Source organism: Barbatula barbatula, assembly GCF_947034865.1.
Source record: "Barbatula barbatula genome assembly, chromosome: 9".
Taxonomy (NCBI): domain Eukaryota; kingdom Metazoa; phylum Chordata; class Actinopteri; order Cypriniformes; family Nemacheilidae; genus Barbatula; species Barbatula barbatula.
In genome coordinates, this window is record NC_136772.1 from 21,238,778 (window position 1) to 21,265,732 (window position 26,955).

Here is a 26,955-nt window from a genome sequence, read left to right on the forward strand (position 1 = left end):
AGTGTATACCTACAGTGTGTATTACGTAAATAGGCGGTTAAAACAGTGTATTGTACTGTGATGAATAGGTCACCGGAGGTATGATTGAGGGACACGCCCCTTAATTTGAAGGAATGGACATGGTTAATTAAATTAGTGGTTACAGCTGATACGGGAGGAGAGGATCATTATTTAAGCATGGCTTGAGTTCTGCTCGAGAGGACTTGGGTCGAGCTCTCACCCATGGGGAAATGTTAAACGGCCGCTCGGGATAACCAGTATCTCCGGCGGTGAAGACAGACAGTTAGTGGGGGGGACTTCCTGTGTTAGATAGTGAGGTGTACGACTTGGAATTAGGAGAGCTGCTGACCAAGGTATCCGACTACTCCAAATGATGAGTAATGCTATTTATAATTAATAAAGAGTAGTTTGTTAACTGCCATTCGAGTGTGCTGATCTCTACCTTCCTATACTTCGTGCTGTTGTTACAGTACCTATAAGCATGCCAATATGCCAAGAATAATCTGTGTGGCAGGAAGGGCGTTTCTGTGTTTCATCATTATAATTGATGGCCATTCTAGCCTATCATCTGTGCGCCTGGGCTTTAAAACAGCAACGCATTTACCGTTTGTCAGGCGTCACGTTTGGAATCGCGGCGGCGTTAACGTGCTTTCGTCACTGCTTCCTGTAAACCGGATGCGAGCACCCGAGCCGAGACACCACTTTGCTGTGGAGAGCGTGCTTTTGTCTACCGCTGCACAAGCTCGTTACGATTGCTATTGTTTGCATGTACTGGATGTGGATACTGAAGGTGTCCTAATCCATACCCTTTCTCAATCGTGAGAACCTAATCCATACTCTTTCTCAGTTGTGAGAACCTCATCCATACTCTTTCTCAGTTATGAAAACCTGAGTTCCCCTCCAGAGAAAGTTACGTTTCATTTTCATCGATCGGTCCGTAAAGGGCGATAACTGTATTCCAGTCGGGTTGCTCCGTGTTCATTTACGGCTGCAGTACTGTCCTGTTTCTGTTCCGGTCCTGTTTCAACGGTTAACTGTCAACTGACTTCTAGCATTTTGTTTCGTATAGTTTCGTTGGACTGCTATTGGCAACAAAGATTGTGCTCAAATCAAAACCGCAATCTTTGCTCTTCTCCCATTCCAATTTATTTGGAGTTTTCTTGTTTGGAATTTAATTTTGTTTCGAAAGTTAAATGATCTCTTCGCAATCTTGTTTTGAAATCTAAATATCTTTTTGAAAAGTTTATTTATTTAACCCTATTTTGTTTCAAATTGCTTGACTGGTTTGTTTGATTAATAATTTTGTCTGGAGTTTGCTTTGTTTCTTTTATTGATTTCTTTATATATTTTGTCGCCATTGACATTTGGGTTTAGTTTCAACCAACTGTTTATTTCAATTTATTAGTCATAATATTATATTGGTTATTTAGATTTTTCTTTGAGCCTGAATGATCCTCCCATCTATCAAAGTTTTTTTTTTGTATTTGATGCATCTCCTTATGTGTGTGTTAACAGGGCCTGAGCACCAGGGGCAGAGGATTCTTATCGGGGTGATGGTATCTTTCTCACCGTGTGTAGTGCTTGGTATTAACACCTGAGTGTGTGTGTGTGTGCGTGTGTGCACAGTGACGTGCAGTGGTCCTGCATCTGCGGGTGGCGCACCGTGACTCTCTGCCTCGTCCCTGCCTGGACCTGGTTCTAACACTTGTAGTGGTCCATTGAACCTGCGCAAAGTCCCTCATATCCTTCTTATACTGTTATTTTAAATATTGTCAATAAAATATATTTTTGTACGATGAATCATGTCTCTGACAATGAGTGATACGAGTGAATGTACAGTGAATGGTACAATCTTATCAATTGTAATACTTTAAGAAACCCCCTTATTGCCCTCGTGTCACCTGCCACATCTGCATATTTGTTTTGGTGACTTTACTTGCCTTAAATGAGAAATTGTTGCTTTGAGAAAAGAGGCTTTTACACACTAGCAGGCCTACATTACACAAGTTGAACTGATGAGTCCAAACTCACACCATAGTTACTGTTTATACTTTTGAGATAAAGCTCACAGTTATACTGTAGATTAGGGTAAGGCAGGACACCCTCTGAGCAGGTGACCCATCACAAGACAAAATCACTGCGTGTGTGTTTCTGCGTGTTAGTACGTGTGTATTTAGTGTCATGTGCGTGTGGAGTCTGTGTTTTGCATTCGGGTGTGTATGAACCTGTGTGCCTGTTTTCTTAGTGGTCACCATTTTCTGTTTGTTTTTACTTGTACAACTTTAATGTTTTGCTTATAGTCAACATGTTTCATGTACAGCTGTTTTGTAACAATGAAAATTGTAAAAAGCGCTATATAAATAAAGTTGAGTTGAGTTTAAAGCGGATGTGGTAGGAGCGGTTCATTTTCAACACATGGTCTAAGCGGGTGTCCACTCGATTGTTGTTTTTTGAACAATGATAAAAACCTAAGCTACTGCCAAAACACAAACGCAGGACTTTAATACAAACCTACACATAGATAGCGCATTGATTGCTTTGGCCAGTCACAATATTTTTGAGGGCCAGATTACCCTAAAACACATACAATGAAACCTGAAACACAGTTTTTTTAAGACGTTTTAATAACCCCCAAAACACTCTGTTGTCCTACAAAACTTGATTATTACGTCCTTCAAGAATCATATATATATATATAATGAGCATGGCCAGCAAAGCACTAAATAGTCGCTAGATCAATAGCACGTTCAATATCGCTAAATACCTGGCAACTAAGGCAAGCTGAAAGTGCTGTCTTTCACACAGGCCGCAAGGGCTTAAACCCGCCAACAGTCTTAATACACGAGTTGTTAACACAAAGCCTACGTCAACCCTGACACTTAAACAGCACGAACACACCAGAAAAAAAAATTATAACTTGCAGTTTGCGATTAAATTCTGTGAAGTAAAAAGCCAAGCACGTTTCTCTGCCAGCAGATATACTGTGAGCACTTGCTATGACTAGTCACTGACTGACTATAACAAGCTCTTTTCTTCTTTCCTCTGTTAACCTTTTCTATTTATATCTCCTGATTTCTGCTTTGTTTCCCATTCCTTTCTTTTCTATCCTCGTGAGATAATATTGCATGCCTTGTCAGTTGTGGATTCAGATGAGGTCTAAGAGGAGGTAAGAAAGGGCAGAAACCAGAAGTGGGCTAATGGGATGTCATTTTCATGATTTATTATGGCATTTAGAGGAATGAGGCCAATTGAAACCAGGCTGTTTTCTTTACTCCACTGTGCGTCAACCGTCAACCATCCCAGTAACTTCCTCATGACAATTTTCAAGCATAGGCACAGCCGCCACCTTCTCCTGCTTTTCAGAATCAAACCGAGGTTCTCTTAAAGCCCTGTATTGTGTGGTGTCCAGCCGCATTGCGCGCGCGCTCTCTCTCTCTCGCTCTCTCTCTCTCTTTCTCTCTCTTTCTCTCTCTCTCTCTCTCTCTCTCTGGGGTGCTGAGTGCATATAAAACAGCTTAGACTTCATTAAACACAACCCTTCCCAGCAGGAGAATGTGGACGCAGGGGGATCTGTGTTCCTCTGCCCGTAAATGTGTCTTCTTATAAATATAATTTTTAAATGGTTTGTGGTTAATGAGTTGGGGTGCGTTTGTGGATAGACAATATCATTTGCCAATGAAAACAATTGGAATCAATAGAAAGTTGACACCGAAGTCGTGTGTGTCTGTGTATTTGTGTGTTTGCTTGTGAAAGATAACAACTATCTTGTGTTCCTCTCTACAGGATAGTTTAACAAACCAGCTTATGTTCTCTTTGCTACTTGGTTTCTCATCTACATTGTTTTTCAACATGTTCAGAACTGAAATGGTTTTTAAACACTCTAAAAGAGACTTATATTGTTATATTTGTTGATAAATATGTTGTTATTTTATTATATTATATTTCTATCCCAGCGTAACTGTAAACATTGTGACTCAAACCATTATTCTGTTTCTGTTTGACAAATCTGGCATGGCAACACTGACCAAGAGCATAGAGAGATGTGTCGATAATTTGAGCAAATCTGAATAATGCTGTGGAGAAATTACATTATTGTGTGTTATGTCATATGGAGTCATCATGCAACAATAAAGTGCTGTATAGTGTACACTATTTATTTCTTTTCAAATGTACGTAACCATCTGCATCATGTTATTACATATCGCTGCTGTCCTTTTCAAACCTTGTCTCGCCATATTATGATTTTTTTTGTCATAAATCATTATTTTTAGTCACGCTTTGTCACTGGGTTTGCAAACGTCCAAAAGAAAGTATTAAAAGTGCTTGTCCACTTTGACAACACACTATTTAATCATTTAAAACGTTTTTCCATTTATTCAAAACAGCAACTTTGGACTTTTCAGAGACACGATATGCACCTGGGTTGTTTTTGGATAATCATATATTGTTTTTTTAATTTAAAGGAAAGTATATTACAGATTTGGTGCAAATATTTTATAAAGCTTCTATCTTCAAGTAATCTTGCCATGACTTGCCATATTAAGTTCCAAATGTTGCTAGATCAGTCTGGGCAAAATGTTTGTTAAAGTGACAAACTTCAAAGAAAAGTCAATTTAGTTGACTACCAACATTTTCTGAAGATAACACTCATACACAGTCATTTGTCATGATGCCACTGCCAAAAACAGACAAAAAGCAAAAGAATGGAAATTGAAATCTTCTTGGAGGCATACACACATTCCCTAAACCACCCAGTCTAAGAAACCTAATGGTTTAGATTGACCACCACAGTCTGTTCCTGAACAACCATTGCATGCACTTGGCAGTCTGAGCCCTGTTATACAAGTGTGGCGTTACATTTTTTGTGTTAAAAGAGAGCCACAAGTCTTTCAGCAAACTGAAAAATAAGCCCCCTCATAATAATCTCAATGTCATTTCTCTTCAGATGATTTTGCTCATAGATGGGGAATGACGCAGGAGCCTACGTGTGCAACACATCAGAGGAGCTGCAGGTCTGTGTGAGTGCATATAATCAGTGTAATGATGCAGTTTAATGGCGGGGAACGCTGGTACCGTCTATGAGAGTCATTTTCACGGAATCTCCTCGAGATGTCAGGGAGACTTTCTGCCTTATTAAACCACGTTGTGTGGGCAGAGAAAGTACTGTATAACTGGTACAGACAATAGGTCAGGGAATAATTTTTTTATAAAATTGTGATGATGACACTGAGATAAAAAAAGACACAACACTGACACATTTAATCCATAAGGTCAAAACTAAATTAAATTACCTGTTATTTTTCATTACTTTTGCCCTCAATGTCTGCCAGTTTAAGTCTGTATGTACAACACTTTCAATTTCAAAGTTTTTTTAAAGCATGTTATTTTATGTAGTGGGGTTTTTCCATCTGTAACATCCCAGGAGACAACATTCGAAAAGTAGATCTACAAAGACTCTAATAGTTTACATTATAAACCAATAAAATTCCCATTATAACATTAAATCCATTACACTTCCTGTAATGGTTTCTATTGTTGTCATGTTCAAAAGTCAATAATTATTATATTAAAGAGTGTTTGAAAAACATACATATAACAGAGCTGTTTGCATCATAAAAAAAATTTCAGCATTTTTATTTGTTTAGTTTGACATATCCAGGACATTGATCTACATTTAATTTAACTATATACCGACAGATGTCATGGAAGTTATCCATATATTTTATAGAAAAAATGTGGGAAGCAAAGAAGATGAGCATTTTTAAGAGTTTAACATTTTTAGCAGGTCTTTTGATAAATAACTTTAACTGAACTGTAAACTATAGAAATAGGCAATACAATAACTCAGAATATATTGTATGGTTAATGACTAATCTGAAATTAAGTTTTAATGTATCCATTTACAATGTTTTATATGGCACCTGCTCAAAAGACTTGAAAGAATTACTTCAATTTCAGCGATAGCTAATGTTTACATGTTTACAATTCTGGCTGAGTGGGGAAGGTTCCAGTATGACAACAAAGCAAGCCAGATTTCCCCTAAAATGGAGAGGCACCGTGCCAGGAAGCTTCAAAGGAAGAACTAATGACGTTATTGATGGTCAGTGGAGATGGGACTCAACTAGATGAAAAGTTTCCAAAACAGCTTTGACGTGCACTCAAGCATTCTTGCACATCTCACGTCAGTGTCTTTTTTGTGACAATGTTTTCAGTCGATACAGAACACATTTTACGTTACAGAACTTGGTCAATACATCTGGCCTGTGTTTTTTTTTCATATCAGACTAATACAACGCTGCCCCATCAAACTAAGCACGACTTTAAACAAAGAGATATTACAGCAAAACTATTAATTCTGGCAAAGTTAATTATGTATCCTTGTGTCAATCAAAACCGGTTTATGATTCTTCTGTGAAACACCAGAAAAAATATTATGAGAAATATCTCCATAGTTTTGTGTCCATACAGTGAATCAGAGGAGGTCAATGTTGGTCTTTAAAATAAATTCTATTGTGGTTGGAAAAATAAATCGTAGTTACTTTGGAATGAAAGGGCCGTGCGTAAATAATGCATTTTTGTTTTGGGTGAATGATACATTATTTTCTGTAAAGCGTCAGAGCACATTTTGTAAAGTTTTTGTTTAGTAAAAACATCCAAACTGTTTGGGGTCGATTGTTCACAAATGTTCATTCCTAGCAATTTAGGATTTAAGATAAATCTGTATGCAAGAAAATCTCTAAAAACTCAAACCATTTAGGATTAATGGTTTCATTTTAGTTAACATACCAAAACATCTTTATAAGAAAGTGCTTTTAAGTCAACACAAATGTTTAAGCATTGCACAAAGCAAAGACCCGTACAATAAGAAATAATGAAATTCAAATTGAACCCTTCATTAAAGCTTCACTAGAACTTTTAAATATAAGAAAATCCATATTTAATCCAGCATGTCAAAGATTAACGCTTTGCTCACTACTGGACTCTAGTGGCAAAAGAAGAAAATAGAACCACTCAGCAATACAGCCTTTATTTCTATCTAGTATTTATTACAGCAATACATTTAAGGAAAAAAAATCAACTGAAATAACAGAAGAGTCGGACATTCTGAATCAGAGACATCCAGCAGCATGCACATATGAGCATCTTCACATTCACTAATTCACTCATACACAATCGTTTTTCACTTACCCAAGACATTCTCTTCACAAGTTTGACTTACAAGAATAATAATATAAAAAAGATACATTTCTGTAACACAGAATGGTCTGTTTTAATCTCTGCACCTTGCTATTTACACCCTGTGTTTTTTTCTTGAAGTCTTGTTTCAATACAAGAAATACATAAAGTTTGGTTGGTCAAACTATGGTTATATTCTCTGTCAATTACCAACACTCATGTCTGCAAAACTCCTAATATACTACAGGCCTATAGTAAATGTGCCAAGAAGCATCAGAACATGGTTGGATAAAAGCAAATAATTATTGCTGTTGTAAACGACTGTAGTCACTAGGTGGCATTGTAGCCCCAGATCAGATGGGATAGAATCATAAAACTTAGTTCTACTAAACCCGGGGCTATACCAGAGTTGTTTAAAGAAGGATATAGATTACATTTACACCTTGATGTAGTCAAAGGTTACTCAAAACAAAATGGTCGTTCTTTGACTTTATATTACTTCATTGTGCCAACTCCTCTTCAAGATACACCAGCTAAACTAATATGTAAACCAAGCGAGAAGAATCAAACGAAGCGAGAGAGGCAGAAGAAGTGCCGGATGACACGTATTGATCATCTCTCACTAAAAAAGCATAATTCTTAATAAAACTGAGCATGCCACTTGCATATATAGTGTCTTAAACAAGCAGTATGATTCTGTTCTCACATTCTTGTGAAAAGAAACCCCTATACATCAGATGTGTGCGTTTTGGTCATTCACTGGTCTTCAGACAGGGAACATTCGGACATCGAGCGTTCCCTCCTCTCACGAATAGCCACAAAATTCAGCAGATCAATGGCTGTGACAACCCCAAAAACCATCTGCCTCATTGTAGAAGATCCATCGGTCATGTCTGCAAGACAGGCACTGCAATTCAGACTGCTGACACCACCCACTGCAATGACAACATGCCCTGCATTTTACTGCACTTTTTTTGGTAACACTTTACCTTAAGAGTTCAATTTGTTAGCATTATTTAATGCATTAAATATCACTAACAATAACGGTATGATAATAATTGGTTCATTCATGAATGTTGTTTGTGTTCCAATTACATGTCATTTGTAATGATTAAATTAATAACGACCGAATAAAGATCATATGCTTTAAAATGATTTTACATTCATAATTCAAGTAAAATTAATAAACAAATTGAAGTGTAAAGTGTTAGCATATTTAGCAGGTTATTGGCCATGTTAAACAATTAGAAAATACAAGCATCATAAAGAAATAAAATAAAATGAAAGCATAACTTTATAATATGCAGAAGCTGGCAACAACACAGATATAAAGCTCAATTTTGCACATTATGTGATGTTTGTCAAGATTATGTAGCAACGGGAAAGTTCAGTGTGGAGCCACAGCACCTGGCAGAGGATGTCACATGCTGTATAATGGCCCTGAACAGGTACAGAACGTTTTTGCCAGAAAAAGGACATAATGATCTAAAGCCCAAGAAAACAAAGTGTCCTGTGTCAGGGCTTAGTGCTGTACTTTTATGAATGAATAACACTATTGTTCCAGAAACGTTGTGTAGAAATACTTCTCTGTATTTTATTTCTTAACTCATGAGCTTGCTTTATAATATAATACTTACTAGATAAGGTTTTATATTGTTTCAATGATTGGTACTGAACTCTCCATCCAGTAACTTAACCTGCAAAGTATGTTTTCTTTTTAAAAGTTAAGACTATTCTGCACTTCATTATTTGCATTTAAAACGTTTCAAATTGCTGTCCACAACACGGTTCAAAACACCTGCGACTATATTACAGATAACACCATCTATTTTAAACTTTTTATCATCCAGAATCCACAAACTCTGGGGTATTATTAACTCACAGGGCCAAAATGACACCTGGAATAAAATATCAAGGACCGCGAAAGAAGGCATGAAGAAACGATGCAAATAGATTCCAAATACATGTTAGAAATGCACAAGGCAAAAAAGATTGGTTAAAAGCAAGCACACCGTTGAGCAATAACTGTTGTGGAGGAGAGGCTCAGTTCATTTAACTTACACTGGATCTGTTCGTGAACAACAAGGGCGAAATGGTCCGTCTCAAGAATGCGAGAGAGTTTGCCCATGTTGTCAGTTAGACGCACCTAAGAAGAGAGAGAGAGAGAGAGAGAGAGAGAGAGAGAAGCTGACTATTCAGAGTTTCGATTGTGTTGCCACATGTGATTAAATATAATTCATTAACATTGTATTGACCTTTATGCTGACATCTATTATATATCTACTATTAATGAGTACTTGCTGCTTTTACAAGCCTCAGTGAAGTCAATAACATGATAAATGCCTTTATCTATGCAGCTCCAACCATTATTAAGAGCCGGGGGGGTTGATAAGGTTTTCCTTAGTGCGTGTGTGTGTGTGCTCACCTGTTTAAATTGTTTGTAGAGAACTCTACTGATAGGGTCACATGGTCTGACCTTCCCAGCCAGAACACATGAGAGCATGTTTCCCAAAGTGACCATACCCAGAATCTGCCTACAGAGTGAAAACCAGACACCAGACTGAGCCACACCTTCCTTCATTTACCATCTGTTATATCCTTTTGATAATTCTATCCCATGCGTACTGTATATTAAGTTTAATACATAAATTATAATGCAAAAAACCATTGGGTAGAAAAACACCTCATTCTTTTGAAACGCCCATTTATAGCAACAAATACACAAAACTATTCCTTGAATTCAAGCGATGCGAGTGTAAAATACTGAGTGGCTTGACAAACTGGTCAACTTCAGGGGTTTGTGGACAAATAACCTACCCAGCCTCATCCACCACAGGCGCTTGGTCGAAACCTTTCACTTTCAGAATCTGAATGGTCTTCTTAATAGACACTGAAGGGAGGACAGTCAGAGGGGCAGAGAGCCGAAGTTCCTGGAGCGTCAGGTTCCACCACCTACAGAGAGAGGGGGCAGGGAGAAGACCGTAAAAGACTCTGGTAAAACCACACACACCGTTAAAGCTATATCAGTAAGGACCTCTCTGTTTTTTTATAAAACATATTTCCTAAACCCTAACCTTCACACAAACCTGTCTGGCTAGGAATCAGCTTTGCTTTAGGAGCCTTTTATAATATTCATACAAGTTTCAACAAGTTTAAGACACAGTAATTTAGGAGAGAGGACATGCATGTCTCTACATTAAGAAGCCTAACTGTAGCAGTTTACAGTAATCATTGACAATATATGTAAACTACATTTGCTAGTAAATACGAAGCCTGCTTCTTTGAACAAGTATATGTTGCTGTGTGTTCTCACCAAGACTTGTTGACAACAAGATCTTCCTCTCTCAGAAAGCCCTTTTCACACATCCATTTGTCGCTTACAAATTTAGACCTAGGGATGAACAAAGCATTTAAGGGAAAATCAAAGGGGATTGTTACACACCCTTGTGGTATATCTACTGCACCTTATTCTACAAAGCATCTGATACAGACTAACACACTAAACTACACTATAGGCTCTTGTTGTACACTCCTCACTTTAAGATTTAGGGAACATGTAATTTACCATTCATGCCATAATTCATACATTACATTATATAGATATAACTGGGAATATGAAGTATAACTTTTTATAGTGAATTTGTTGATTTACTGGTTAAGGTTGCAGTTCCCGCAAAACCACACCAGCTCACACAGCTGTAGCTGTATATCATCAATACTAAATACTTTGGTTGAATTTAGAGTTGAATACTGGCTTTAAAAGTGAAAAATCATGAAAAAATGTTTTTAGTTAACAATAAAAAAAATCTTTCAATCACAGACTGCAGCTTGAATGTCACCAAACAGTTAAAAAATTATTTTCTATTGTATTTTAGAACGCTAGTCTGTATATATTAAAATATGCCACAAATGTTTAAATATATAAATCATGGGATTCATGCAAAGATATTCATTGATTTTGTATCACAAAACATTGTTCTGATTATAATGTTTTTTATCCGATCACATATCGATAACACAGTAGTTTGTTGTGCTTTTCAAAAAGATAGTTTAACCACTTTAAAAATAGGGAGAAGCCAAATGTAGTGTAGAGAAGCTTCAGAAGTAGCGTCACATTCCGGTTGTGTTTGTTTAAGTCTATAACAACAAATTAGCATTGTTATGGTTCAATCCACCAGAAATGACAACATGCACACGATCACACTAGCTAAGCTAAGCACATTAGACTGCTGGGAGCACTGAAACGCACATGTAGTTGCGTATGGAGTCTGGGAGGATCACCACACAGCGCTGGCCTTCCTTCAGCTCTTTAGCTAGATGCACTGCTGCAGACATGGCTGTGCCTGAACTTCCACCTAAAATAAAACGAAAGAAAAATTGTTTAGCTACACAAAATATCACACAGTATAAAGCGTGAGAGAGATACCAGCAGTCACATACCGCACAGAAGACCTTCATCTCTGATAAGCATACGAGACATGGCGAAAGACTCTTCGTCTACGGACTTGTACCAACTATCGACCACCTGAGAACGAGCAGTCAGATTAAATATATTTGAAGCGTTTAAAGTTTCAGTTTGACATTTTTGTAAAATATTAAAACCCACTGCATCAAGGACTGTTGTGTATATACGGACTTACAGATCTGTCCAAAACCGTGGGAATGAAGTCATATCCAATGCCTTCCACCTCATACTGAGTTTTATCAGTCTTATTAAGTTCTTCTGGTTCAGCAAGGATGGAGCCTTCAGGGTCCACACCAACAATCTGAGGGACCAAAACACAAACAATTGTTACCGAATCCATGTGCACGAAAGCAAGTGGATTTCTGTTATGATGATAAGTATCTAAGCTAAAGCATGTGCGGGACAGAAGAATCTAGTCAGTTTAGAGCAAATTCCTTCTATTGTCTCTGAAATGCAGTTTAGTTCATTCGAGGGGAGGTGAAAGCACATGCAAGTCCTTCTGCTAAGCATGCTACAGAGTTGCAATGGTATAAAAAGGCCAAAATATTACAAAAAATAAACTGGCAAACAGGAAACTCCTTAATTAGAAATGCTAATATTTTAGGATATTCACATAGACTTCAGTGTGACGTTATTTATCCTTAACACAATACATGTACCTGTAGCTTTCGTCAAAGTAAATCACCTTGATATTAGGGCATTTCTCCTTCAGCTTGCGGGCGATGCCAGTGATTGTGCCACCAGTGCCAGCTCCGGCCACCAGCATGTCTATTTTACCTACAGAAGTCAAACATAAAACACTGCATAACCATGTGATTCGAGCGATCAGGAGAAAGCAACTGAGCCAGATATCGCTGTTACCATCACACTGCTCCAAAATCTCCTCTGCAGTGGTGTCATAGTGAGCCAGGGGGTTGCTGGGATTGCGGTACTGGTCCAGAATGTGAGCGTTTGCAATCTCGTTCTTCAAACGCCAAGCCACACCCACATGAGACTCGGGAGAATCAAAGCGGGCTGAGGTAGGGGTTCGAACGATCTCGGCACCAAGAGCACGGAGCACATCCACCTGGTAGCATTCGAAAAAGCACGTACAAATAACTGAGCATGTGTAGAACACACAGACATCAAATATGAACAAACTGATTTCATTCCATGAACTCACCTTTTCCATGCTCATTTTTTCAGGCATGACAATGATGCAGCGATAGCCTTTGACTGCCGCTGCCAGGGCAAGTCCAATACCTGAGCACACACACAGGTTTGTTTCAGTGTTTCATTGCTTTCATAAAAAAGTTGATTACATTATTAAACCCCTAAACCTAACCCTTACACGAACGGATTTGTACAATTTATGTGGAAACTAAATGTTACTATAAATTATTGTTGCTGCCAGACTGAAAGGGTGAGAACTTGCTGAACTGGTCTTTCAGTATTTTTATCTAAATGCTGAACTGGTCTTTCAGTATTTTTATCTAAATTCTAAACCAAAGTCGTGGCATTTTAGCATAGCACAGCATTAAATGCAATAAATAGAAACGTTCAATATTAAATGGCACATCTCATTGTGCACATACACACCTGTGTTTCCTGAGGTGGGCTCGATGATGGTGTCTCCAGGTTTGAGTACACCATCTCGCTCAGCGTCCTCGATCATGCGCAGACTGATTCTGTCCTTCACACTGCCACCGGCATTGAAAAACTCACATTTAGCCACTGAAATAACACAGCAGATTGTTGAAATGAACAGTGTTACTACTGCAATTATAAACTTTGCCAAGTGTCCCATTTCTTTTTATGATTAATGGTGGGAGGACACAGCCAGCTGACAGAAAAAACAGTGTTTGGTCTTTATGAGTATGTGCAAACCATGAAATTGTTAGCGCTACGCCAATACTGTAGGTGGCCATTTTCCCACATAAGCCCCTGAATCCAACCACACAAATAAAATAAACACTTAGTTTACAGAACTGGCCAAAGACTAATCCATTTCACATGAAACCACTGGACGTAGGCCTATAGAATAAAACGAATTGAAGCATTTAGATTTAAAAGGCCTTACACAAATAACTCTTTCAAACAACGCTTATTAAGCCTTTGAGGGGCTTATCTGAAAGCATGCAACACTTTTGACCCAGACAGCTAAACTCAGTAAGCTTTCACCAAAACAAAAGCGGAAACAATCTTGTGTGCGTTAGTCAAAAAGCAATGAATTGGTGACAATAAAACTGGCGTTTACAGTTTGTTTCCTTGAGTATCTCTCTAATTGAGTGTTTTAACAATTTGACCACATAAAGCATGCACCCACTTTTGGAAAGCTCTGATCATTGAGTGCATAAATGACCAACATTTACACCTGACTATTTATACAGGTAAAACATAAGGCACTTCAATAGTAATTAACTTTACTGTAAAGGTGCTTTAAAACAATCTATTTGTATAAAGCCTCAATTTAAAAAAGTCAACTAGGGTCATTTTGGGAATTGCATTCACTTCTTTGCCAAAGGAGATGACGTTTTGCAAAAATGTGCTCCGTAGAGCAGTTTGTCCATTTAGGGGCAAACATAACATTGCGAATTGCATGCAAGGGGACCAGCGTTGTTTGTTGATAGAAATAGCTCATTGAAACGTAATAAAAACATAACACTTCATTATGTTAGGTCTTTATACACCTCTGAAGACATAGTTCTGTGTATATTAAATTCCTCAAAAATTTACACATTGGACACTGAATGCACTCAATGGATGAACTGCAACTCTAAGGATAGTCCTGGAAAGTTCCTCTTTCATGTCCTCACTTGGCTAACACAGACTGAAACCCAACACCTGCATTCCTCAAACCAACCCCTCACTTCCCCTAAACACAGCTCCCCCACCCAGCCACACGTGCCGACACATGCAGTTTACTAGTCCTCATACGACACTTTAGAAAAATATCCTCCATGACATCAGTGTTAAATTTGTGTGCACCTATACCATACAGATACTCACAGAGCTCACACTTAAGGCCAAACGCTTTGGGAATCTTGTTCATGCGGACCATTGGGGTTTCTCCGATTCTACCAAGAATGTTGGGGAGGATGCTGGGGGTCTCTGTCCTGTGGAAAAAAAGGATTACATCAAATTGAGGTGACACTTACTACCACAAACAAATGATGGTAAATGTCAACCACATACCAACCAGTAGGTCATAACATAACAGAAGTGACTCATCATGACTCTGCGCTTTAACTAAGTGATTTACCACACCCTTGTTTTCTCTAATCTTTCCAGGAGTCATTATTCTTCGAAAACATCTGTTGTTCTTCAGTAATTCACTCTAATTTTGATTTGGACTAACAAGGCAATTTGAAAAAAGCTGACAACATAAGCATATAAACACTAAACCTATGGGTGTCAATACAAAACCTCTTTTCCCATAAATATGATTTATATGGGTCTAAGCTTACTTTTGGAAGTGGTTGTGGGGCGAATCTGTGGTCGGATCTCCGAGTTTCCAGGTGCATCGGCTTGGCAAATCTGGGCGAATCCAATTCCTCTCAAGGGTTATTCCCGATCCATTCTCTGTGTGATCTTTCGTCATACTCTTCGCATGGTGCCCGTTTGTTTCAGTCAGATGGGTTGAATCTTTCATACCTAGCTTTTGTCCAGCTTTGCCATTCAAGATGGCTTCATTGTTGACCACAGATTCTCCTTTCTCAGTGTCTGCATTGAGGAGGACCTTGGCGGCATGTGGGCAGACGGGCACTTTTCCAGCGGACTCTGAACTAGACGGCATGGCTTACCTATGAGAAAAAAAAGTCGGGTAAGCACCAGCCTTCTTGTAAATATAATTAAGAAACATTATGTAACGCCCTTCCCTGCCCATGAACGTAGGTGTATTGATGCACTTTTAACTGTAATATGGTCTTCATTTAATTCGAGTTCTTACGCAATGTTGACAGATCACAGATGAGCCTTTGTGCCATGAATGTCAAGAACACTTTTATTTGATTTACTCTAACATTTACACAAAACACACAAGTGTGCCTTTAAATGTTTACACAGAGAAACAGTAGAGCCTATGGGACATTAACTTAAATTGGATATTGCTACACACACATTAATGCACACTATATGCACACTTGCTTCAAGATAGTAAAAGGAAGAAAACAACCTCCTATAACTTAGAATGTGAACAAAAATACTTGGTTCCTGATAACAATATATTTTAAAGTAGTTGGGCAGATATCCCAACTTCTGCTCCCGGTGAAAGAAAGGATAAGCAGAGATCGGTCCCTCATAAAAAAAACTATTACTAATCAACAAGACTGGATTGCCCTTTGATAAAACACATCTTACCTAATATATCCCCAATGACTGCATTTACATAAAAATATGCCAATACAAATCCAAACTTAGTATGCAACATTCATGTAAATGCATCATCTTGACATCGTTACGATTACAAGATTAAGCCATATTCAATGTTCAAAAAATTTGAATATGACAGTTGGCCTTGTAATACACCTATACTAATCAGAATTTGAAAAAAGCTTAGCAATTTTAAGATCCCGAATCAGCAATTGTAAAGGTTGTTAAGATCTGGTTTTTATTTTAGTGGAAAACTACAAACTGTCTTTAAAATAATTTGTTCCACAAACAAATCCAGCAGGAGCAAAATATAGCAAAGTCTCTCTTGGAAACTGAACAGCTGTGACCAGCTTGACCACATCCATGTCATACCTTACGCACTGATGCAGTTGCCAAGAAGAGACTTGTGCAATTAACATACACTGAAACATAAACTCAAACAAACAGATCAGCCCAAAGGGCAATTTAGGACTGAGCTACTGTGAGGAGGAGAAGTCCAAACATGTGTGGCATTTCATTTAAATCAGGACTGATGATGATCTGTAACTTATCACAATTAACCATAAAGAAGGAAAAAGATAAACAATGTATAAAGACACACTTCTGCTTTTCACAGATGGCTCCAGTAATTTCAAGAATAAGAGGTGATTTCCAGCTTTTAGATTCTGATCCCGAAGCCCTGCAACCAACTCTAAATGGGTAGTTGGCAAATACACGTGTCCTATGGTGCGACATCACAAATATTTAGAAAACAAACTGTTAATAATGTATTATAATATAAAATGGCATATTTACATTTAGTCATTTAGCAGCATATGAGAGATTTCTTGTCAAACCATAGGACCCATTTACAATTTATTTGTCAACTAACCATATATGAAACATTTTATAAATAGTTTAAATGTGGCTAAAGTTGAAATAAATGGAACGCAAATATAACAAAGAACTTTGTTTTGTAAATATTCCGAACATACTTTTGCTCAATATTTTGTGTTTTTGTTATACATAGGCCTACAGTCTGCAGTTTACCAAAAAAAATTATATTCGGTTTTATTATATTATTATATATATTTTATTATATTATATATATAAACACACACGCACACATTTACATGAATTTCGTCCAAAAATAATCATTTTAATTTAAACAGTCAATGGAAATGTTACGCGTCATAAGTTCCTGTGTCTTCGATCTAGTAAAAGCATCATATTTAAATGGCTGTAAAAGTAGTTCGCCGGGTAGGAAGTAAGAAAAGATCAGCAAAGGTACTTCTAACTTGAACCCCCACAACAACTGATGTAGGTACAATATGCTATATTAACGAAGGAACAATTCAAATGACGCAATCTCAGAGGAATTGCGTTCATTGTATTTTGCGTTGACCATTATTCTGTGACGCAGGGGGTCGATTTCATCATGCACGCGATCACTGCATTCCCATTTTAAAATGTTACCGACGTATAAACAAAGAAAACGAGTTTTCCAATTAATAATGCGCAATGCGTATTATTTATCTACAGCAAACACGTCATGTTGATTGAAGGAATCCGGATATGCTTCTCTCGCGCCTTTGAGAAAGTAAGAATTGATTGTTCATGATGGCTACAGAACACAAACGGGCATCTTTACTCACCTGCGTATCTGATAGATTTGAAGTAGCAAGTCGCTGAGGTGTGACAACACAGACTGGGTTACGCGTAAATGTGAACTCGGCTTGCAAGCTGCTCACATGCGTTAAAGAGCCAAGCGAGCGTCCAATCGAGAGATAGCGTACTTTGCCGTGGTGGCGCGCTGACTGGCTGCTGCGGGGGAGTCTGTTTTTGTTCACGGCCAATCGCGTGTTAACATTTAGTCGTGCCCTTGTCTACGGAAACATTTATGCGCAGCGGCGCTGCGCAGACTGATCGGCGTGTGACTTCACGGCAGTATCGTGAGACGTGCCGTCTAAACATGGGAACATCTCGCGGTACTTGATTTCACACCCCGCGCAATCTGCGCAGCGGTGCGTTAAGTGGGTCATGTTGTGCTTTTTTTATGCTGCCATTTACGGTGTTTTTAACGCATCAGACACCATAACTCTCTACGGTGCTCACTACCTGATTTTCTTAGGTCACCGGATCGCGACCAAATCGGTGTTTAAGCATTAGCAGGTGTGCAACTTGATCCGGACCCGTCTCGAGCTTTGCCAGACACTACGATGTTTTCAAACATGTTTGATATTATAGGAAAGTGATCCCGTTGTGTTTGAATCTGGAACAAATCCAGCCAATCAGGCTTTGCATCAAATTATTGCGTGGAGGAATTAAAAACAGCTGGCATGTTATATTTAACATTGCAGAGCGTGCTAAATGGCTAGTATACAAGACGTCACGCTATTTTAAACTAGCCTAAAGCAACAAGTCTGTATAACGGAATATAGAAAACACTTCAACTTTTCACGATCCACTAGTTAATCCACCATCAAACTACTACGATGTTTTCTCGCCCAAACTCGTTGTGAGCGCACTTTGTCTGCGTTATTGTGTAGCGTGCGTGTCGCTACAAGACGAAGATTAAAGCTGCGAGCAGCGATAGGCGGGCCCTCGGGCATGCACCGCAACCATGTTCAACCACAACCGTCGGAATCAGGAACAATGAAAGGTATGCAACTTGCATACATGGAGTTTCATTATAGATTTTTCTGTGCCATATTTCCTATTGCCAGCTGGAGGCGCTATTACTAAAGGTCTACTGACATGGATATGTGTTCAGGCCAGGACTATTATCAAACATGTGAAGTGTGAGGCTGGATGGATATCGTGTGCCTGAGTTACTGTAGCTTCATGTTTCCTGCAATATTTCCTATTGCCAGCTGGAGGCGCTATTACTAAAGGTCTACTGACATGGATATGTGTTCAGGACAGGACTTTCGTCGAACACGTGAAGTGTGAGGCCGGTCGGATATCGTGTGCCTGAGTTACTGTAGCTTCATTTTTCATGGCGAAACATCAAACTTTGTCAGGCCACCACGGACACGCCCCTCAAAGAATGTCAGAAGATTTCAATGTACCATCACAAAGGTCTGAAGATCACACTGGCTATACTGTTCAAATATGAGCTCTGTACGAGCAGTTAAAAACATGCCATTTCCTGTTTCCTGCAGGTGGCGCTATAACTGTATCTGGATATTGCCATGTAGAGAAAAAAAGAAAATAATGGTGATACAATTAATGCTGGCGAATTACAGTAGTATTTGTTATTTATTTTTACGTGTCATAATTCCTGTTGCCAGCTGGTGGCGCTATAACTATTGGAATATTACCATGTAGATGTCTTCAGGCCAGGACTTTGAACAAATGTATGAAGTCTGTGGCCTGTAGGACCTTCAATGCCTGTGTTACATCAACTTCCTGTTTGAATCTCTATGAGCATTTAAAAACTGTATAAAACATGCCATTTCCTGATTCCTGCAGGTGGCGCTATAACTGTATCTGAATGTAGATGTAGATGCCATGTAGATGTATTCAGGCCAGGACTTTGAACAAATGTGTGAAGTCTGTGGCCTGTGGGACATTGAATGCCTGAGTTACATCAACTTCCTGTTCATGAAAAACCGGCAAACTTTGGCAGGCCGCCAGGGTCACGATTCCCCATGAAAACTCTAGATCTCCGCAATTTAGCGTCGCAAAGACCTTAAGATGAGAATGACACCAATATGATGTCGATCGGATAAAAACTCTGGGAGGAGTTCGTCAAAGTACGACAGCTTAAAATTGCAAAATATTGCGCAATAACACAGAAAATTTAAAATAACGGATTTCCTGTTCGGTTTAGGGATATGCCCCAAGAGGCTTTTCTTCATGATCCGGGGTGTTACACATGTCTACCAAGTTTGGTGCATGTACCTTTTGCGGATCGGTCTGGGCAGTTCTAGGTGGCGCTAGAGAGCCATTTTGCCCCGCCTAGTTTTAAAACCCATTTCAAACGCCAAGTTTTGCAACGTCTGATGCGCGTGCAAAGTATTGTGAGTTTTAGAGCATGTTTAGGCCTTCAAATTATCGATCAAAGCGGATTCGGAAGAAGAAGAATAATAATAAACAACACAGAAACAATAGGGCTCTGCACTGCAGAGCAAGCCGGTGGCTTGCTCTTTCGTGCTCGGGCCCTAATGAAGGATGACAAGGAACCTTGTTGTGTAGTTTAAGCGCCAAAGCAATTTAAGTAGTCTCAGAGCCGATTTACAAAACGGATTTAAACGGACATTGGATTTAAAACCTGTAGAAAAGTAAATGGATCGCCAGTAAATGGTGAGAATATCTTACATCCTATTAGAAACAATTAGGCTACGGTCCCATTAGAGCTTTTGACAACTTCACATTAGGAAACTTGTCTAAACAAGTTTAAAACATTTTCAAGACACACTGACCAGTTTATGATTATTATAAAGCAATAACCACTAATTTCACTAAAATGTCTAAGGGGTGTTTTATTGAAAAAGAAAACAGTTCTTGAATAAAGAAAACAGAGGATACAGAAATCAGGGAATTTCAATTCAACATTTATCACATTTTCATCACGACAGATTTGGACAGGTCTTGAGGAATGAGTGTCAGCCTCAGGAAGGGAGGAGTTTAAAATCGTCCAGAGCGTTCCCTATCTCTTGACCTCCGCCTCTCCCGTTCTCTTCCACCTCTATTGCGTTCTCGAGAACGAGAGCGTCTCTCACGAGAACGTGAACGAGAGCGATGCCTGTGTAAGAGAGAGAGAACATTTAACTAGAGCTTTTAAGTTCATCACTTGTTTTTGATCAAGTCTTTAAGGCTTTTTCTGTCTCTATTTATAGTTTTATACCATTTCAGATGATGATAAAGCAAACAGTGGAGCAGCCTTATGCCAGCAATGTGATTCTACAAGTGTTCAAGTCGCACTCCGTAATAAACATTATTCTTTGTTTTATATTTCCAGAAAAACAGACCTCTTTCTCCTGCGGCCATACAGCTCTCTCCTGAGCTCCCTTGAAATTGGCTTCAAATGCATGAAATTGCAGAAGCCACCCCGAGTGCACTCTCTGCAGGAAAACAAATGTACTGCAATCAGCAATAATGAAGCCAATGGAAATCAAGGTAAACATATTGCACAAAACAGAGTATTACTTTATCACAGTACACACGTTCACTTAATTTAGCAGTGTGGCACAGGTATAACAATTTGATGGAGACATTTATTAATGGACATAAATTGTACATGAGAATGTGTACAACGCTATCTGCTGGTTACCCACTTACCCCATCTCATACTGTCGACAACAAGCCTCTCTGAAGTCAGTGACAGGAGAGAGCTCAGCATGGATGGGCTGGCCATTAAACCAGCGGTTATTCAAATCAATCACTGCCTTCTCAGCATCTTCTTCACGCCGGAACTACAAAGAAAACAGTGGAGTTTTAGTAACTTGCAATACGATAAAACCAATGTTTAAAAACACATGAAATAATTATGATTATGAACAATTAGTAATGAACAGAACCAAGTCAACCCTAAGTAACACTTATTAAAAGGGATTCTTCACCCAAAAACGAAAATTCTGTCATCATTTACTCACCTTGGAGTTGTTCTAAATCTTATTCTAAAAAAAAGTTCTAAAAGCTGTGTGGCTCCACGCGAGAGGAAGAGACAGAAGAGCTGGCACCTTGGTTTGGATTAGGAAATGGGATCATGGAACACCGCTACAGAGCATTTTACTCTCTAACATCCGCTCGCTTGCTAACAAAATGGACGAATTGGCTCTTTTGCTAAGTAACAGGAGGGGAAAGGCGAACTGTTCTGTGTTTTGTCCCACTGAGACCTTGCTGAATGAGAGTGTTCCAAATTCAGCATTACATCAGCCGGGATTCCATTTACATTGAGCAGATCGTACAGCAAGCTTTACGGAAAGGAGGCATGTGTTTTTATTTGAATCAGCAATGGTGTACCGATACAAAGGTAATTTCAATGCAATGTTCTACCAATCTGGAGCTATTAACCATCAAGTGCAGACCCAATCATCTTTGGAGGAAATAGATATGTTAAAGGTCTGTTTAGAGGACACTGATTGGTCCGTGTTTAAAAAATCATGTTATGATTTGGATAAGTACACAGGGTATATGCAGGAATCATAGAGATGAATTTACTACCTTTTACTACCTATTTTACCACCTCCAAAATATTTTTTACTACCAACACGACATCAACAGCAGCCCTTTTTTGGTGGGGAGGGGGTATGAAAAGCACCACTTACTACTTACTATAAGGGTGTGTTAACACCAGGGGTCTCCAACCTTTTTGTAAGCGAGGGCTACCAAAATCTCCAAAATCCTCTAGAGCAGGGCTATTCAAATACATTTGCAGGGAGGCCAAAATAGGAAATTCCAAAATTTGTGAGGGCCGGACCGACAAATTGATATCAGCTAAAGGTATATTAAATATACTCTATAGTAAGGTACATAATATATGAAATAAAATTAGGTACATTATTGTTTTGGTTTCCTTTATTATTTCAAACAATAGGCCTACAACAAAGTGCAAAACTGCAAATACTGAGACATGTTTACTGTTTTAAGGGTAAAAGCTGTGTATAAGTAATAGCTTCTATATAAATATAATTGTCTGTGCACCGCAGCAGATTCGTCGTTTTTTTAGACATTTTTTATTTTTTTAATCTGTCGCAGGCCAGAATAAATTTCATTCGGGCCAAATTTGCCCCCGGGCCCGCTATTTGAATAGGCCTGCTCTAAAGCGCTACTTGTTGATAACATACTTTCAAACTTCAAACATGTGATGCCTTATTTTTATGCTCACAGAACCAAATTCAGCTTTCTTTCAGATATTTTTGCACTTGAATATATTAAAGCTTATGACACTTGCTAATAATAAACTTTCAGGACTATGTAGCACTTGGCTAATCGGTATAGTCACAGATTTGTCAACTGTCTTGAGCATTATTGGTGAGCACTGTGTTTAGCGGGCACCTTACAGAGTTAATGCGGGCTACCAGATGCCCATGGGCACCACGTTGGAGACCACTGGTTCACACAAGCGTGAATGAAGCGTTCAGCGCAAGTGATTTACATGTTAAGTCAATGCAAAGACGCGATGACCTACTTGCGGTGCGATTCACGCGAATAAGGCGGCGAAAATTGAGCATTCGCATGATTTGAAATATCAGAACTTTTTAGTTCAGCGTTAACCAATCTGAAGCTTGCACTAGTAGGGCCGTGAGGGAGCAGCAGAAGCCCCTCCCATGACGCGAATTCGCATCTGTAATGAAGCGAATTTCATGCGCGAATGATGCAAGTAAACTCAAAATGTTCAAGTATGCTCCCTTAAAATGTGGAGCAATGCCGAATCCAAGTATGTACGCAGTTTTATCCTTGCCACACGCGAAACTTTTGGCTATATCAGAGTCAGTGAACATGTTTTGGAACAATTCCCCAATGCCCCGATTCGAATTATATGAATGATGGTTCAGGCACCAGAGAACCTCAGCCCTGATGTAAGGTCTGCTGTCTGGCTATCGCTGTTGTGGTGGTGCTGGTTTGCTGCCGAGGCAGTGCGACGACAGCTGACATCGAGTTGGCATGATTTTCCGCGACATGTGTAGTGCTGCTAGCATCGCAAAACAATTAAATAGGGAGCTGCTGCCCCCTCACGTGAAGCCGCTGCTGCTGAATGTTCGATACACTCTGTGGGTTCATAGCTGTTATGCCGTTCCAGGTAACATTTATAGTTTTTTTGAAGACAGTGCAAAATGCTTCCAGGTCATTCCCCCTGACGGGCTTAAGCCAGTCTTTAAATAATGGGTCGTCAACCCAAGTTTGCGAAAAAACATTTCCCCATTTCACACTGTAAATTTGGTAGAAAATAGAAGCAAGTGGCTAATATCAACTGAGGCAAAAAGGCGGAAAATGTTGTTGGCGTCGCTGATAGCCTATCAACCACAGAACTCTACACAGTTTACTTCTACGTCAACTCCGACTCACACAGGGTCCTGTTAGCACCGTATATATTTTTTAAACTAGGCTAGATGAAGATAAAACATGGAGACAAATATTAGGCAAAAAATGGAAACTTATTAATTATTGGGGTGGTGATGAAAAATGTACTACCAAGTCAAATTGCGTTTGTTACCTTTTACTACCTTTAAAGGGCCATAATTGTGGTAGATTATTTTTACTACCGCGCGGACACCCTGGTACACTGATGTGTTGTTTGTGTACCTCCTAAAGCTGCTATTATATACTACAATAAGCGATGGTTTAATACGGAAATTAAGATACTATGGAGGGATAAGCACAAGGCATTTAAGAGTGGGGACAAGTAGCTTTATAGAATCACTAAATGTGACTAACAAAGCTGTTAAAAAGGCAGAAATAATCTAAGTGTACTTTGGAAAATAAATTTAAGATAAATTACATTTATGGTGTATTGAAAAGTTTAAAGATTACAGGTTATAAAATGAAATATCAAGTCATCTCTGATAATGTTAAACTGCCCAATGAACTTGTTCTACAGCGTTTTACAGTCGATTTGGAAATACAATAGGGGACAGCCGAAGCGGAACTCCAGTCCCTGTATTAACGGGAGGCCTGTAGTGCTTTTAAAATAGAGGAATATGAAGTCAGGTATATGCTGCAAACGCAGAACAGCAGAAAGGCAGCAGGCCCTGACTCCATATCATCTGCTACATTGAAGTGGTGTGCGTTCATCCTTGCCCCAGTATTCACTTATATAATTAACTGGTCGTTACAAGTATGCAGAGTTCCAGTATGATTTAAATCAGTTGTTATAATTCCAGTGTCAAAAAAGTTGAATATCAATTGCTTGGATGATTACAGACCAGTGGCCTTAACTTCAGCGGCAATGAAAATCTTAGAGATTAAAAACTTAAGCACTCAAACATCTGTTTTGGATAAAGCGCCTGCCAAATGAATTATTGTAAATCTGTCTGGTTTCACACCAATTCTCCTGTAAGGCTAATAGGTCGGTTGATGATGCTGTGGCTCTGTGTCTACACTGTTGGAATAAAGTTGTACTCATAATTTAAAGTTAGTACTAGTGTACTAACTAGTACTAGTGTATTTGGCAATAAATAAGTAATGACAGAATTTACGTTAACCTAACTGTAAGCGGTTTACAACTTCTAGCATTTAGGCAATTGTATTTATAATCACACAAGAACTATCATCAGTAGTTAGTACAGAAAATGGACAGTAATGAAAACATTCTCACCTTCACATAGACATTGCCCACCAAGTGATCTCCTAAATTATCACAAACATTCATCTCCTCAACCTCGCCGTACTTCTCTTCCATTTCAGTAAACACCTCCTGAAGAATGAAAAAGTGAAATGAGAAAAATAATTTGCATTGGTTTTAGCAAAGAGACAAAACAGTTACATTCATTGAGGGATAACCATCTTCCTAACCACACTCCCACAATTTAAGGCGAGCAAGACAATTACCTCAAAGAACTCATCATAATGTTCTTGCATCTCAACATCACTGACAGCATCTAATAAAACAGATTAACAAAATGCCTGAGTTTATGTCCACCACGCATTTAAACAAATCTTACTTATTATATTAAGTACCACTTACAAGACTTACTTATTCCATCAGCAGACTGTGCTGTGTTTTGTGGGTTTCGGTAGATGTTCAGCAGAGCAATAGTCTGAAACAAGCATTAAATATCTAAAGTTAACTGTTTGACCGATACAAGACAGACAACCAACGTTCACATAAATGAATTATTGAAATGACGGGTAAACAGTAATGTACCTGGCTGAAGGTGGGCTTGTTGTGGAGTCTGGAACACCGGTCTCCGTGGCGACATGCTCCAATTTTAAAGTAGAACGAGCAGTTAACCCTATACCAAACACAAACACTTCAGGAAAATGCTAACACAGAGGCTAGCTAGCTTTGGCTAATGTTAGTTTTGGCTAATGCTTTCCGAATTTAAGTCATACGATATACACAAGAATTCAAACCAAACACAGACACCAATACAGGAAAGTAAACTATAAATAAACATGTTTAGACATGGAGGTCTTTATTCTGTGCTAATTGTAGTGCAGCTTACAAATCAGATCGCAAGACAATGAATGAGACGCGCTGCACCCACGGCGACGCTATGAGACAAAGAATACAATTTTCTAAATGTTTTTCAATAATACTTAATCGCCGTATAAAACTCCTCATTGTCTAAAACACGTAATACCAGTACTAGAATGATGGCGAGTGCACGCCATGTTAGCAAAAATAGGGTAAGTTAAGCTAATAACCACGCGAGGCATTGGCATACTAAAACATAACAGCTTTATATTCTACCAACACGCAGAGATGCAACGATGCTCAAACGATGCTTAAAACGATTGCAAATCATCAAAAGCATGATATATTTTAAGAATAAGAGTTCACTCACTTGTCTTTTTCGGTACCAAAGATCGACGCCAGGTACTCGGCCATTTTGAAATAAAGAAAAACGGTGGGGCAGGTTCTTCTGCTGATGAAGCAACAGCGGAGACACTGAAGGGGTAGAATCAGAGTACTGCCACCTAGTGTACTGGAGCGAATAACTGCGCAATAAAACTTCTGTGCGTTGACCACTAAGGACAGTAACAAGGGCAATCATTGTATTTTATAAGCAACGCAGATTTCCATTTTATTGTTTAATTAGTGGAATGAATAAAGTAGCAAGCTACAGGCTGTAATATGTTCATTAGATGAGTTACTTTGCCATGGCCCATCAAAGCATGGTATACTTTAATGAATCCAATTTTATCCAATTTTAATGAATCACTGAAACGTGTAGTCAGTGGGCAAAGTTAACATAAAAGGGTGCAGTGTAAGCACTTAAAACATTAATGTTCTGCATTAACTTAATACATTTATACATTTATATAATACAACAATAATACATTTCAGCAACTCTCATCGTGCTTAAGATGTG

The 26,955-nt window shown here is 38.7% G+C and overlaps 2 protein-coding genes across 6 annotated transcripts; both read right to left on the reverse strand.

Annotated features, from left to right (window-relative positions):
• Nucleotides 1-7,011: 7,011 nt before the first annotated feature.
• On the reverse strand, nt 7,012-18,185 carry cbsb (cystathionine beta-synthase b). 2 transcript variants are annotated; one of them, XM_079464635.1, is made up of 15 exons: nt 17,626-18,185; nt 15,088-15,423; nt 14,630-14,736; nt 13,220-13,354; nt 12,804-12,883; nt 12,503-12,707; nt 12,327-12,418; nt 11,817-11,942; nt 11,617-11,701; nt 11,426-11,531; nt 10,490-10,567; nt 9,994-10,128; nt 9,602-9,710; nt 9,238-9,322; nt 7,012-8,069 (listed from the first exon to the last, which is right to left on the reverse strand). In XM_079464635.1, exons 2-15 carry the CDS (start codon nt 15,414-15,416, stop codon nt 7,933-7,935), a joined length of 1,809 nt encoding a protein of 602 aa, XP_079320761.1. In that variant the 5' UTR covers nt 15,417-15,423; nt 17,626-18,185; the 3' UTR covers nt 7,012-7,932. The 2 variants fall into 2 exon arrangements, with proteins under 2 accessions (XP_079320761.1, XP_079320760.1); XM_079464634.1 differs by having other exon boundaries at nt 7,012-8,111; nt 17,626-17,901.
• Nucleotides 18,186-20,442: 2,257 nt separating this feature from the next.
• u2af1 (U2 small nuclear RNA auxiliary factor 1) lies at nt 20,443-26,592 on the reverse strand. Of its 4 annotated transcripts, none has more exons than XM_079464638.1 (9): nt 26,428-26,483; nt 26,086-26,134; nt 25,785-25,872; nt 25,614-25,677; nt 25,469-25,518; nt 25,236-25,334; nt 21,257-21,390; nt 20,947-21,039; nt 20,443-20,720 (listed from the first exon to the last, which is right to left on the reverse strand). In XM_079464638.1, exons 5-9 carry the CDS (start codon nt 25,496-25,498, stop codon nt 20,603-20,605), a joined length of 474 nt encoding a protein of 157 aa, XP_079320764.1. In that variant the 5' UTR covers nt 25,499-25,518; nt 25,614-25,677; nt 25,785-25,872; nt 26,086-26,134; nt 26,428-26,483; the 3' UTR covers nt 20,443-20,602. The 4 variants fall into 4 exon arrangements, with proteins under 4 accessions (XP_079320764.1, XP_079320765.1, XP_079320762.1 ...); XM_079464639.1 differs by having other exon boundaries at nt 25,605-25,677; nt 26,428-26,458; XM_079464636.1 differs by lacking the exon at nt 26,086-26,134 and having other exon boundaries at nt 25,605-25,677; nt 26,428-26,592.
• Between the last annotated feature and the right edge of the window lie 363 nt (nt 26,593-26,955).